The 15,113-nt window shown below is 39.1% G+C and overlaps 1 protein-coding gene across 1 annotated transcript; it reads left to right on the forward strand.

The window, feature by feature from the left end:
- Positions 1–478: 478 nt before the first annotated feature.
- Positions 479–3,411, forward strand: LOC4348155 (uncharacterized). Its single transcript, XM_015757480.3, has 2 exons — positions 479–1,671; positions 3,076–3,411. The coding sequence occupies exon 1, from the start codon at positions 623–625 to the stop codon at positions 1,121–1,123; it is 501 nt and encodes a 166-aa protein (XP_015612966.1). The 5' UTR covers positions 479–622; the 3' UTR covers positions 1,124–1,671; positions 3,076–3,411.
- Positions 3,412–15,113: the final 11,702 nt, after the last annotated feature.

The raw sequence follows: 15,113 nt of genomic DNA on the forward strand, positions 1-15,113 counted from the left end.
ATACTATGGGTCCCACCTATCCTCCTCCTGCGCGTTGGCAGGTGGCAGGTTCGTACGTACATGTACGTATGCTTCCTTCCTTTCTTTTCCTTTTTTTTCTTTTTTCCATATATATATATATATATATATATATATATATATATATATATATATATATATACACACATACTATACTAAACCCAGGGTGCGTAATAACTAAAATGCTCCTCCTCACATCCTACCCCCCACCCCACGCACCCCCCCCCCCTCCCGCCGGTGCACCCCAGCTCTCCCCTCCCATATTTACGGAGTAAATTGTTTACTATCAAATCTATCTGCTGCCTATATTACTCACTCCCTGTCTTGTAGTAGAAACCGTCCACCCACTTTCTCCTTTCTCTCCACTTTTTACGGATCTGGTGCTCCTCCCCTGCCCCACCGCCGCCTACGGCCAAGGAGTGGCGGTGTGCAGGCGACGGGCGGCCGACCTAATCACCGCCCACTCCCACCGGGGGTCGTCGTCGGGTCGTGGCCGTATCGGCGTGCGGCTCCGGCAGCGGCAGTTCAGGGATGAGGAGGAGCGGCGGCGAGGCGCATCCAGCCACGGCTCGGAGACGAGGAGGTTCGGGCGGTGAATCCGGTGATGGCGAGGCGTGTGGGCGGCGTGCGGCTATTGGCTCGGGCTTCCTCCGGTAGCCAGCGATGGCGACGCTTTGCGGAAGCGGCGGGCGCGGCCGGCGACGACGACGGCCTGCGACGGCGACGGCTTGCGGCAGCGGCAGGCGACCGTCCTCCACCCGGATCCGGCGGTGGCGGCCCGGTGGCGGCGGGAGGAGAGCCCAGCGGCGTAGTCGGCAATGGCGTGGCCGGCGACGGCGACGGCTTGCGACGGTGGAGGATGGGGGAGGCGAGGGGGAAGAGGCTTCGTGCTCCTCCAATCGGGCGCATTCGCCGCCATTCCGCCCGCGCTCGCCGAGGCCATCGGCGCCGCTGGGTAGGGCGCGAGCGTCTTGGAGGTGATGGGCGGGGCGCGCAGACTGCTCGTGCCGGACCCGACCGGGACCTGCTCCCAACTCCCGTGGCATGCGAGTTGAGTGGTGCCAGATCCGTTGGCTACGACTGGGCAACGGCTGATCCGGGGTAGGCTTCGTGCTCACTGGTGCTGCCTTCTCCCATGACTCCGACCTCCCTCTCTAGCCGTCGCCGGCGTCCCCTGCTGGATGCAGTCAATGTAGGCTCGGGACTCGCCTGATCTGGGGTGGATCGACGACCATTGGGCTGTCGAAGCATAGCAGAGACCCAGGCAGAGATGTACTCCCTCCGTACCAAAAAAAGACAAACCCTGGTTTCCGTGCCCAATGTTTTACCGTCCGTCTTATTTGAAAAAATTATGAAAAAAATTAAAAAGACAAGTCACGCACAAAGTATTAATCATGTTTTATCATCTAACAACAATAAAAATACGAATTATAAAAAAATTTTATATAAGACGGACAGTCAAAGTTGGATACGCAAACCCAGGATTTGCCTTTTTTTGGGACGGAGGGAGTAGGTTGCTGCTTGCAGGTCCGCCACTGCCCGTGGACAGACAGTGCTCGTCGATCGCATTTGCTGTAGGCGCCAGCGACTAGTCCTGCCAGGCCTGACTGGAGAACGGTGGGATTTGGTGCTGCTGCACCCTCAGCGGCGCTGGTTAGTTCCTTTTTTTTTTTATTGGATCGATGGAAGTTCTGAGCTGAGCTTGTTACTATTGTGCTTTTGGCTTTTTGTGGTCTCGATCTAGTTGAACAGAGCTGTTCTAAGAGCATCTTAATATTATTCCCTTGCTTAGCAGTAACCAAGTATTACAAATCAATAGCGATAAGTGTATGAAATAAAAAATTTGCCCCTTTATATCTTTGTAGTTTGTAATAAGCCTGCTAAATTCTCAATGTTCATGTGTTCTGTTCAAAATTTATATGATTCAGAAATTATCCAAACCACTTGTGCTAGCGTTATTCATAAATTAAGATGTCATGGCTGATATGATCTGTGTATGTTTGAATTTCGACAGTAATCTCAAATTTATACAACTCAAAACTTGTATAAACCACCGGTGCTATCTGTTAGAGCTTGCATTTTCAGAAATAGCTGTAATTGGACATATTTTCATAAATGATCATGTATTCTTAGTGAATTTGGTTCTATGTATTGTTGTGATGATTGCTGCTTTTGCTGGATCAAGCATCATGAGTGAATAGCCCTGATACCAGAGGTTTTTTTTTTTTGCAACGCATGAAGAACCATGCTCTCATCTTAATTTTCATTTGTTCAGTCATGAATTGTTTGTGCAATATATTCAGAAAAGTGTTCCCATGTGAATTTCATTTGTTTAGTGATATATTTGTGCGTGCAATATTTGGATAACTGCCAATAGCATCATCATCAGGTTCTCTGATATGTTTGATAAATGAAAACTCTAGAAGCTCAATTAGGTAGCAGTTCTATGAAGTTTTGTGGTTCAACAGAGCATATCAATTGATTTTCTCTGAACTACTCTCTGAAATTTTGTGGTTCAACAGAGCAAAGGTGTTTGAATAAAATAATCTACAACCTATTAACGTGATGATGGTAACGTTTTTTATCAGTGAAGGATTAAAACTCCTTGATTCCCATTTATTTATGCGAAGGAAAAAATGAGCCATTTTTTATCCCAGTTTTGCATCGCGGAGGAAAAAAAAATCTATTTTTCAAATGTTATTTACTGATGTGTCATGATTCATGATCTGAGAATTTATCATTGTTTTAGACGGATCTATTTGGTTTTACTTAAATGCTCACCCTCTAGTTTTAACCCTTCTAGAACTGTGCCATCTGCCCATCTGTAATATAGTGTAGTGGAATGATTCATTCGGCTCAGTTGAACTAGAAAATCTAGAAAATGAACCTTGCAGCTGAATGATTTATTCCGATCATCTTGACCAAATAGATTTATTTCTGGATTTGGTATTTGCTTTCTCATTCTGCTGAGTTGCACAATGTTCAATTGTAGGCTGGGAGTAAGGCGAGCCCAAGAACATTATAGTCCGGATTTAATTTTTGCTTTCTCATTTTCAGGTATAGCAGAGTACATTATGCTCATGTGAATACAACCAAGTACATTTTCAGATCCGGTTGCTAGCTAGTGCCATGGAGGAGCAGCAACGGCCACCTCCATGACGCGACTCCGTCAATGTCCAGCCAGCGCCAGCCATCTCCGCCACCAACCACCGGCCGGTGTCTAGATCTATGTTATATTGTCATGGAGTAAAATGTTTACTCACACCATATGATTGTTTCATGCCGTGTAGGCTTATTGTAAAAAAGTTACTATTCTCATATTTCTCATTGTATTCATATCGTGTAGGTTTATTGTAAAACATTTACCATGTGCTAATAAGTGTCCGTGAAAAATACTTGAGTCTATTTAACTATATTTAACTAGATAGTAAAATTATTACTCAACAATAACGAATTAATCTAACATTATGTTCACGAGTAATTGATTTACTTAGTGAGGCTCTAGTGTGAAAAAAACCAATAACTTATTGACGAAAACAATATTGGGCGCGGACGTAATCTCCTAGTAATTCTTTTACTTATGGTTCCACGTTAGAAGGAAAACAACATAAATTAATTGGGTGTGCGGGAGTGTTAGTAACTCGTTTACTCATAGGTTGATAGGCTCTTTTACTACTATAAGTAATTTACTTACTAAAAGATGGTCGCGAAAAAAAAAGAACGTGGCATCAAAAAGGTGCGGGTGTGGGGCGGTTGGGGGTGGGGGAGGAGAGAGAAAGGTGGTTTTTCTGGGTGGGAGTGGGGGTGGGGTGGGGGTGGGGGGTGGGTAGGGGGGCATGTGAGGGGAGCATTTTAGTTATTACGCACCCTGGATATTTTTTTAAACAATCATAATTTTACAAAACAAAGAATCTACCGTCATATAACAAAGAAACTTCCTTTCAAATATTGCACTATTTTAAAATAAATTTTACACATTTATATTCTGTACCTATTAAACGCACTCAAGCCGCCAAGTGATGCTCTAATAAAATAGAGAAAATCCTAGAAATTCTAAGAAAAAAACAAAACATCTACCCCTTGATTTTCACTTAAATTGGTGAGTCCAATATTATACACCATTAGATATATCGATCTTAAAACAAACTAAATATCATGGGTCCCACCTATCCTCCTCCCGCGCGTTGGTAGGTGGCAGGTGGAGTATATACGTACGTACATGTATGTATGCTTCCTTTCTTTTCCTTTTTTTCCTTTTTACATTTATATATATATAATGGATATATTTTTTAAATAATCATAATTTTACAAAACAAAGAATCTACCATCATATAACAAAGAATCTTCCTTTCAAATAATGCACTATTTTAAAATAAATTTTACACAATTATATTGATATGTACCTATTAAATAAACAATATCTATATTAATTAATTTATACATGCACATAAACTGATGGCCCCATTACATAAATCATCAGATCTACTTTTCATTACCTTGGTCTATTATTCACTGTTTCAAAATAAGGTCTACACCATTATATTGTGTACCCATTAAATTAACAATTTAAAATCTATATTAACTAATTTAACTTACACTAGAACTGGTGGACTTATTATTATAATCATCGGATCTATTGTTTGCTAATAAATAAAGTGTCCGAAATTCTCTTTTTGCCCGCTGCACAATACACGTCTGCACCTTTGCCTTTCCCATGTGTGACAAAGTGTAGTGTCTGAGACATATAAGGTGATCACAACCGCTGTAAAGCTTCCACCTTGCCACAAATCAAATCATATATGGAGATGATTAATTTTGTTATAACATGAAAAGAAAATTAAATGTGTGATGCAGTGAGAGAATAATTAAGTACCATGGATTGTGTTTTTCTCAACACTAATTAGCTCTATTTAAATTGAAACCGAGAGTTGATTACATAATAATTATAATGTATCTGTGTTATGTCGTATTTGGATTTTGTACTATTTGTTCGTATAGGTGAAAGGAATCATTATGTTATAAATATGAGCGCAATATTGACGAATATTAATAGAACTCTTACTACGACAAGGGTGATAAAGGGAGTTTAAGGCCCTCTCTTTTTTTCCCGATTCCATATTTTGGAATTTTGTTTGCATGCTTTCTAAGTTTCTAAATAGTGCCTTCTTTAAATTAACAACATTCTAACTTTTTAGAAGTCAATTCATTCATTTATACCCTCAAAAAAAATATCACATAAATTATATAATTCATCAATTTCAAAAAAACTATCACATAAATTATATAATTCATCAATTTCAGCTATCCTAAACCTTAAGTACTACATATTTTTTTTCATGCGAGTCATGGTGATAAATTATTAAAGTCGTAAGATGAATATGTAAGAGTTACTCTGAACAATTGTAAATAGGTGTCAAAATTAATTGCTATTAATTAGACATCTAATGGCTTGCAAGCCACAAAATTAATTTCACTCTACATGTATATAATCATGGACGAAGCTGGAACAAATATTACCATATGTCCCATACATATATATTGCACAGTTAATATTCTAATTACATGTGTTAAGTCATTTAAAATTTCTTAAAATGCTCTCAAGCTGCGACGTGGTGCTCTAATAAATTAGGGAAAATATTAGAAATTCTAAGAAAAAAACAAAGTATCTATTTCTTGATTTTCACTTAAATCGGTAGGTCCAATATTACAAACCGTTAGATTAAATTGATCTTAGAACAAACTAAATAGTACGAGGTCCCATCTCTCCTCCCGCGGCATAGGTACGCACCTACGTGCATGGGTACGTACGCTTCCCCTCCCTTTTTCATTTTTTCTCCTTCTTCCTTTTTTTCCCATGCATATGCTTCCCTCTCTTTATTACTATATCATGCGCCTTCATGAGACGATTTAATCAAAAGAATTTTGAGTATCTTGCACTCGTATTTTTCATTTGCGGTCGTACTACACGGTATGCGTATAGATGGATTATATGATAATTAACTAGCAATAGTTTTTTATTTACTCGAGAAAAAAGAAACATGATTCAAAAATCGTAAGTACTTAATCCATCTCCTACTTAAGTTTGTGAATGGTTTTTTAAGATACGTTAAGAAAAATAGAACCCTTAAATTATTATAAAATAACATTATCCAAACTTTAGTTTGCCCTTAATCTATGAGACAAAATTTCTGAACAAACAATAATCTTACCTTTTAATAATATAAGTGCCCGCGCATACGCGCGAGCCACCTTCCTAGTTGCAAAAAAAGTTGCATGATAGATTCTGTTCCAAACTTCTCCTGTCACAATTCTATGCTGATGTGAATTGGATGCTGTGGATTTGTGACTGGAAGGAGCAATAACAATTTGAAATTTTTATCTGAGCTGAAATTATGCTACATTGTCCCTTGCAGCCCTGTAAAAGATGAAAGGTTAGGGGACATCGGAACAGTTCTGAAGAAGAATAATGTTTCTCTTGATGTTGTTGAATTTGGTGAATCTGAAAACTAGAAGCTCTTGTTGCTGCAGTTGGTGGCAACAGCCACATAGTTCACATCCCACCTGGGGAAGATCTTTGTGTCGTCCTTTCGAAGTGAACATCTATTATGTTATCTGCTGGTTCTTACCCAAATTCCTAGTGCTAGAATATGCTATCACTAATCAGTAATAACCCTATTCCTTTCAAAGGTCACCAATAATTACTGGAGATGAAGGAGGGGGTGCTGCGTTACTATCCTTATTGAGATCACCTCTGCTGTCAAAAAAGGATTATGAGGTAGATTACAAGAAGGAGGCGGAATCTACCTCAGATACACCTACTGACAATGAGAAGGCAAAGGTATGCTACTGCGTTACTATCCTTATTGAGATCACTGGCTTTCTTTGTGCACAAGTTTAACTACTATCAGATCATGAACTCTGTGACTGCAGAATTCCATCAGGGATATATTTGTATTTGTGGTATTGTCTATCTGTTTATTGCTTCGGAGCACCCATCCCTCAAAATATCCCAAATCACTGTTCACCCTTGTAAGTTAGTGCCTATAGCTACACACTATGAACTTCACTAACTTAACTGCCCTTGGGAGTGGTAGTCCTGTCCTGTCTAGTATTCTCCAGGACAAAAAAAAAAAAAAACAACAACAACAACTCCAGCAACAATCTATTTCCATGTCAATTTTTAGTAAATAGTAACTGAATTATATGAATATGAATAAACAGGAACTGCATTTAGACTTGTAATCTTGGATCTGTTTAGAATTTTATATTAACATTTTCTTATCTGGGAACTTAATTTTCTTTTGAGGCTGGCCTTGAATGTGTTGCTAGGAACCTGAGCCACTTCCTCATTTGTTTTCTTCACCTTCTAACGATGCAAGTTGTCTTGAAAAAAGATCGGAATGATCATGATACTAACCATCATTATTTGATTGCTTTTGTGCTATTTTAGTGGCACTGTGGCAGGACAACGTTAACAGTGTAATTGGTGAGATAACTATAAATATTATTATCAATGATTTTTAAGCTTTGAAATCTATAACATATGGTTATCACCATCTTTGTAATATGCAAAATGTAGTAACACTAAGTCAGGATTACTTTTATGGCTTCCTTGCCTTTTATTTTTTAGATAATGGAAGCTTTATTAAGACTCAGTTAAATACATCAAGATGATACATTCCAACTGAGTCCACCCGGGGCCTCTGCATAGAATGCACACAGCCAAAACACTGGATCTAAGAAGACTTCCCCATCACAAAACACAAAAACTAGTGGCTATCAATCCATAGACTAGATCGCCACCCATGCTCCTGGGTAAAAAATTCTTGTACCACCTAGTCCAACTGTTGCAATACCACCGCAATAGTATCCCGAAGTCCCGGTTTGTGGAGGATGGCCCAGGTGCGTAGCCACCGGGTGACTAAAGTAGTAACCTGCAAAGGAGAAGACAACACTTTGTTATAAAAAATTACCCCGTTTCTGCTTAGCCATATGGACCAACAAAGAGACGTTGCACACATCAAAAGCAGATTTCTCATGTCTTTAGGAACACAAGTAACCCAATGCCCAAACAAGTGAGTAATATTTTGAGGAGGTTGTATGTTCGAAGCCATATGAACAACATACCATACCAAGCGAGAAACACTACATTGAAAGAACAAATGTTGAATGGTCTCTTCCTTGTGACAAAAGCAACATTTTTTACTACCTTTCCAGTTTCGCTTGGCTAGGTTATCCTTGGTTAGTATTACTCCCCGACGTAAGTACCATAGGAAAATCTTAACTTTGAGCGGTATTTTTACCTTCTAAATACGTCTATTGATATTTGGGATCTTTTGTGTGTTGTGAGGTTGGTGGTGTAATTTTGTTTTATCTTCTATTGGTCGTTACAATGTTATCAAACAAGCTAGTTATTTATGTCATGCATGAAGAAGGGCTCCATACGATACAAGAAGCTCTTTCAAGGTTTGAAAATGCAGAACATGCAGGAATATCCGACGATTCCTCATCCGGGCAGGAGTTGGAATTAGGTTAGTTATTGGCTTATACTACGTATTTTCTGATTTTACAATATCGTTTTCCTCTTCAGCCTTGCTCTCTTGGTGCTATATACGTTGGAATACGCGTAGGCTACGATAGCATAATCAAAATTTTTCTACTGCGTAAACCTGGTGTTTACACCCAAATTTGGCACCTATGAACGAAATAGGGGAAAATTGGCAAAGTTTGGAAAGTGACGGGTTTACTTACTCGAGAAGGCAGGTTTCGTGTTTCCTTTGGTTTCTATCCCGAGTTGGATGTGGAGAAGGGCCTGTAGAGGGCAAGACCAACCCCTATTTAAGGGACAAGGCCGGTTCATTGTAAAACCCTCCGAATACAATATACTTGAATCGTTCTTTTACTATGTTTTCTATTTTACCCTAGTTTAGTCCATCTTTGTCGGTTTGCGCCGTAAACCGTCCACCGCCGCTGCGAGAGTGCGACACCCCTTTGTAGGTTTGTCCTGAAAACCTTCTGTTTTGCCCACGAGACGGGTAGTTATCCTCATATCGACTTAAATCGGCCTAGAGGCTGATTTTGATCTCTAAATCGGCTCCGCTAGCTGGTTTATCTTTTCTTTTTGTAAAGCCCATCTTGATTTGGCCCTTTGGCTAGATCGAGGTGGTTAGCGACTCCATATCACCGCAAGGCGTTTAGGTGTTGCGATCGTGCTTGTCGACTTGTCAAAAAAGTTGCCAACACCAGGAACCATACAAGTATTAGACCATAGATCGTTATCACTCGACGTGCGACCCTATAGGTTCATGTACACTCGGCTGTAACCTGAAAACTCCTTTTCGGTCCACGTGTCAACAACGGCCCCTAGCAGAACGTATTGACCACCGGGCATACATAAAGATTATATCGCCTAAACCTCTAGTGCATACTTGTATGAACTCCTTTGCCTCACGATATCGATTAAGCTCAAGGCTAGATATGTGCCATCCTCTATTAGCTCAATCATTCACTCGAACCTATGATAGATTATATAACTTGTGATAGACTCATCAATCACCTTTGGCATGGCCATGCACTTCCATAATCTATGACATCGAGGGGCCCAGAGATATCTCTCCATAGGAGGGGCAAATCCCATCTTGATTATTCATATCCCATTACATGTTTCATAGCATACCCCAAAACTACTTTTATAGCTACCCAATTACGGAGTAGCGTTTAGCAGTCCCTAAGTAAGCTACTACAAATGTTGGGAACCATGATAATCTCGGGTCTAAGAATTCAACACCAACACTAAATGAGATCACTGATGACACAACACATATGGCTCTTGCAGTGTCTCATGTTGGGTCTATCCAACAACATGTTCCCCAACATGTGTCCACATTATCAATTTGGTATCTCTATACCATAATGCATGAGACATGATCATCAATTAATACATGTGCTGATCATTTAAACATTTTTTGTTCCACATATTATATTTGATCAGGGATCCTTTAGAAATAGTAACATACAACATAAAGAGTCTCATGAAAGAATCACATATTCATTAACCAATAATGAGTTATCTATTTCAAGGAACAATGTTGGATAAATATGAAAACATAGTATGTGATAACAATCATCTCTATGATTGCTTCTAGGGCATATCACCAACAATATATTGAGCAAGAAGTGAGGAGATTTACTACCATCTTCTTTCTCTCCTCTCTCTTCTCTTCTTGCACTCAGCTCTCGTCCTCTCCTGTGCTATATATCTGCCTCCTTTCGTTCCGATTCTACTTCAGCAAGATTTCAGTCTTGAGTGCTTCAGTAGATTATTCTGTTCACATTGCCTGAGTGACGTATGTGGGCTCTGCTGCCCAGAGCACGTGCCCACCCACCATGCCGACGGGAATGCCGTCGTTATTGAGGTGAGTGGATCAAGAGCGCTTCTTGTCTTCAATTTACTCTTTCTTGCTTCTGAATTGACCTTTTTTGCTTTCTTAGAAGGTACATATGGTGGAAGGTTCCTCTGCTCTAAGCCACCACACGGTCAGGAGTAATGGACTTGGCTATAACTGGATAAAAATACGGAGAGTAGACTATCAAGATAATACGTGGGTCATGATCGGACAAGGCCGACCAAGAAGCACTCGCTCTAGCATGAGAGGGTAATGCAAGGGATGTCATGGTCTTATTTCTCTGAGGAATGAATATTGTAGCCCTGCATGCAAGGTAATACCAACACAGATGATTTCTATCGCAGTATTCTTGTTATTGAGTTGAACACTAACGAATTGCAGTTCAGTTTTTGCCGGAAAAAATAATTTGCATTGTCTATCGCATTATTCTTGTGATTGAGTCCCAAATTTCAGTTTCATTGGTTGAAGTTATTGTTGAGTCTACAGAGGAGTCATAAATTAAATTTCCATTGTATGACACTGACAGATTGTTGTTTGCTTTAAGTAATGGTTGTATAAACCTGCCGTAGCAGGAACATAATGCAAAGCCTTGTGAGCATTGACTTCCATGGTTCACATACCAGAGATAGATTCTGTACCATTTGTTTGAGAGCATTTTCATCTGAAAGGTGTCTAGACCACTCAATGCATCATCCTGTTGCTGAGCAACCGAACGTTTATGTCCTTCACGTTATTCGACGTGATGGATGGCTTCTGATACCATATCAACAACTACCTTCAGACATGATAATTGGGATTAGGGTAAGTACCCTTCTAATGCTATTTGTGCTTGAAATTGAGATAACTTCTACTATTGTATGTATGACTAAAATTGATATTTGCTAATTATAGAAGGTACAACTCGAGGATGGAAGTTTTGGTGTACCACTAAGGCCACGTCTACCCCCAATTCAAGATGGAGAATACATATGTAGCAGATTGGATTGTGAAGAGGGGGTCCAATTTGCTGCTGACATATGTAGCATTTTGTGCAAGCATCATGTCCCAGATTAGGACGTCAAATCACTGATGATGAAGGACAACATTAACATTCTCGGGACTTATCACAAGCTGTTTATCTGATTACAACAAGATATATAATTTCTCTCTTTACTCTTTACCGTCAGGAATTAGCATTGTGTGCAAATACATACTCAACTTTTGAAATTCTGAATCCAAATACATACATTTCAATACTATTAAACATTTCAATACTATTAAAAGCACATCCTTGAACAGATCCAGTGCAATCTCAGGCCAACTCTCGTGAGGGTATGTTTGAGAAAACTTATTGTAATAGATGCAAGAATGTTGGTCACCTAAATAGAGATTGTGTTGCTTTTGTGTTTTGATTAACTGCCAACACATAATACTGAGGACTGCATCTTTGATAAACAACCTAGACCCATAGGAAAACTTGTGGGATATGGAGCTCCTGGGTTATATTGCATCATGATTCAGAATACCAAACCTATCTCTTTAATGGAACACTCTCAATCATTTCTGATGGAGAGATGTCCGATCCTATGGCTTATATCAATCATTTCTGGTGGGGAGCTAGACATGGAAGATTTCCCAATAGGTTGAGATTTGAGGAGCTCTCTAATTTTGATCATTTCACTGTAAAATGGACTAATGTGTATGAGAGAATGGATTTCCCAATAGGTTGAGATTTGAGTAGCTCTCTAATTATCATTTCACTGTGAAAGGGAGAATGGACACAACAATGCTGTGCATTTAGTTTGGGTTAATGTGGGTGGAATCCCTAACGAGATGAAAAATTACCAAGCTCTTTTTAAAATAGATTCAAATTTGGGGCTGGTAATGGAAGTAGGTTTAAATTTGGGGCCAGTAATGAAAGTAGATATGAAGCTAGCAATACCATTAGAGTCAAAGTAGGAATGATGGAGTTGGGTGTGCTAGCTTTGAAGTTGGTGCTTACAACCCTAAAAGGTTTTTTTTGTATTAATCTGTTTTTACTCTGAATGAAGTGTTAGAAAAAGGATGGTTCAAGGATGAATGTTTTGAGGAGGGACATACATAAAGGAACTTCAAACATAAGACAGAATTAGAGAGAAGGTAAGCAGCCAGTCAATGAGGAGAATAAGAGAGAAGACAAGCAGCCAGTCAATAAGGATTGTGACATGGATGCAAGAAGTCTCAGAGTATATATATGTCAGGGAGGGAGGTTACTTGCGAGTCTGTTTCCAGAACTGATGAACAAATAAAACAGTGAGAAGTGTGTGAAGATACTTCAAGACAAGGAGTTGGCTATAAGATTGTAAAAAGCATAAACATGAGGGAGCAGTCAGGAAGCTTTGAATAGACAGAAGATGACTGAAAAGATCCATATGCAAGATAAAATGGAAACACATGGTAGATGCATGATGGGTAAGGAATTCAGTCACAGGACATGGTGAGAAAAAGGTTCTGACATGCAGGAGACACACAAGGATATAAATATTGAGGTTAGTGTGCAAATGAGGAAGACAGAGAAAAGGTAGATTTTGGGGAGAGTGAGGTGTTTCTTGATTTACAAGATTCTGAATATAAAACTAACTCTGAACATTTCTGGCAGTAGTAGAAAGAAAAACAAAAGAGAAAACCTTGAAATTATGAAGGTCACTTCTAAAGTTGTTAAGAGAAATGGGAGAATATGAAAAAAAAAGAGTTGAAATGTTTGTTCTAGAATATTAGAGGAATGGGTGCTATAGAAAAGGAATATTAGAGAAATGGTGCTATAGAATAGAAAAGGTTGGAATGTTACAAAATCTGATTAGAGAAAATAATGTGATTTTGTTGGTATAATGGAAACAGTGAAACAAGACTTTTTCCCTACAATGCTGAGGGGATTAGTGGTCATGAATCTTTGTGCTGGAACTGGATGCCAGCTTCTGGCAAATCTGGAGGTATTCAGTTCGCATTAATACTAAAACATTTGATATCTTGGAAGTTACTAAAAAAAATTTGTTTCAAAGTAAAGCTGATGAATATTACTACCAAGTTTAAATGGGATTTGATGGTAATTTATGGAGCAGCCTAGAAAGAGGAAAAGAGTAGTTTCTAAACTCATTTGGCAAATCTTTTACAACAACCAAAAAATGGAAGTAAAGAAAGTGAAAAAAAACAAAGCTAGTGGCTATAACAAATGGAGTTTCATTTTCAATGCGATTATTGAACAAGCTAGTCTAAGAGAACTTTGTTTGGGAGGAAGGCAATTTACTTGGAGTAATAGCCAGGACAGCCCAACCCTAGAAAAATTGGACAGAGTTTTTATAAGCAATGAATGGGAGGTTCAATTCCCACTCACTGCTGTTAGATCTTTGCCAAGGGGCTTGTCTGATCATAACCCTCTGATAGTTACCACTGGAGAAAACACAGTCAGTCAATCCATTTTTCATTTTGAACAGAGCTCATTCCTTAGGGAAGACTTAAATAAAGTAGTGGAGGAGGTCTGGAACAAGAATTATTCTGGGACCAGTATAGAAAAATGGCAATTGAGGCTTAAAGCCCTTAGGAAAAAACTAAATAGGTGGAACAAAAACTGGGAAAGCTTATATAAGGGAGAAAAGAAGGACATTCTAGAAAGAATTGATGCCATTGACATTAGAGTAGAAAGCATGGGTATGAGTGGTTCTGATAGAGAGGAGAGAAAGGAACTTGAAAATAGACTCAAATTTGTTATTAGGGAAGAGAAACTGAAGTGGATTCAAAGAAGTAAAGGAAGTATTACAAGGGGATTGTAATACTATGTTCTTCTATGCTAAGGCAAATGGGAGGAAGAGGAAGAGTCAGATTCATAGTTTGGTGCATGAAGGAGAGGTGATTGAAGGATAAGATAAGTTTGTTGCTTCATATTAGAAATTTTTACAAAGATCTCTTTGGACATTCAAAGGAAAACATGTTTTCAATTGATATGGCAAATGTATCTAAGGTGGCAAAGGAAGATATGAAGATGTTAACCATTCCTATCACTTTAGAGGAACTCAAAACAATGATTTTTGAACTAAAAAAGAACAAAGCCCCAGGTCCCGATGGAATAACAGGAGAATTTTACATGCATTTTTGGGACTTGGTCAAACATGACATGATTGACTTGATAAATGATTTTATCAAGGGTTTAATAAATATTGATAGATTGAACTTTGGAGTGATTACATTGATTCCCAAAACAAAAGATGCCTCTCAAATACAAAAATTTCGTCCCATATGTCTGCTGAATGTAAGCTTTAAGATAATAACTAAAGTCCTCATGAATAGACTCAACACAATCATGGCATACATTATCTCTAAACAACAAACAACTTTTCTGAAAAATCGTTTCATCATGGAAGGAATGGTGATATTACATGAAGTATTGAATTCAGTACATCAAAAAAATGCAGAGTGGGATCTTGTTTAAAGTTTTATTCGAAGAAACATACGATAAGGTGGACTGGGTCTTTATCTATCGAATTCTGAAAGCAAAGGGATCCCCAGATCAATGGTGTGAGTGGAGCATGAAGGTGATTATGGGAGGGAATGTGCATGAGCAAATTGGTCCTTATTTCAAAACTCACAAAGGGTTAAGGCAGGGAGATCCCCTTCCCCCCTACTTTTCAATTTGGCAGCAGAAGCTTTGACTTTGTTAATTCAGAGAGCTGAGGAGAA

This window comes from Oryza sativa, chromosome 10 (genome assembly GCF_034140825.1).
Source record: "Oryza sativa Japonica Group chromosome 10, ASM3414082v1".
NCBI lineage: Eukaryota > Viridiplantae > Streptophyta > Magnoliopsida > Poales > Poaceae > Oryza > Oryza sativa.

Bases quoted from the DNA above. Each gene is read 5' to 3' on its own strand.
- LOC4348155 (XM_015757480.3), top strand. From the start codon at position 623: ATGGCGAGGCGTGTGGGCGGCGTGCGGCTATTGGCTCGGGCTTCCTCC.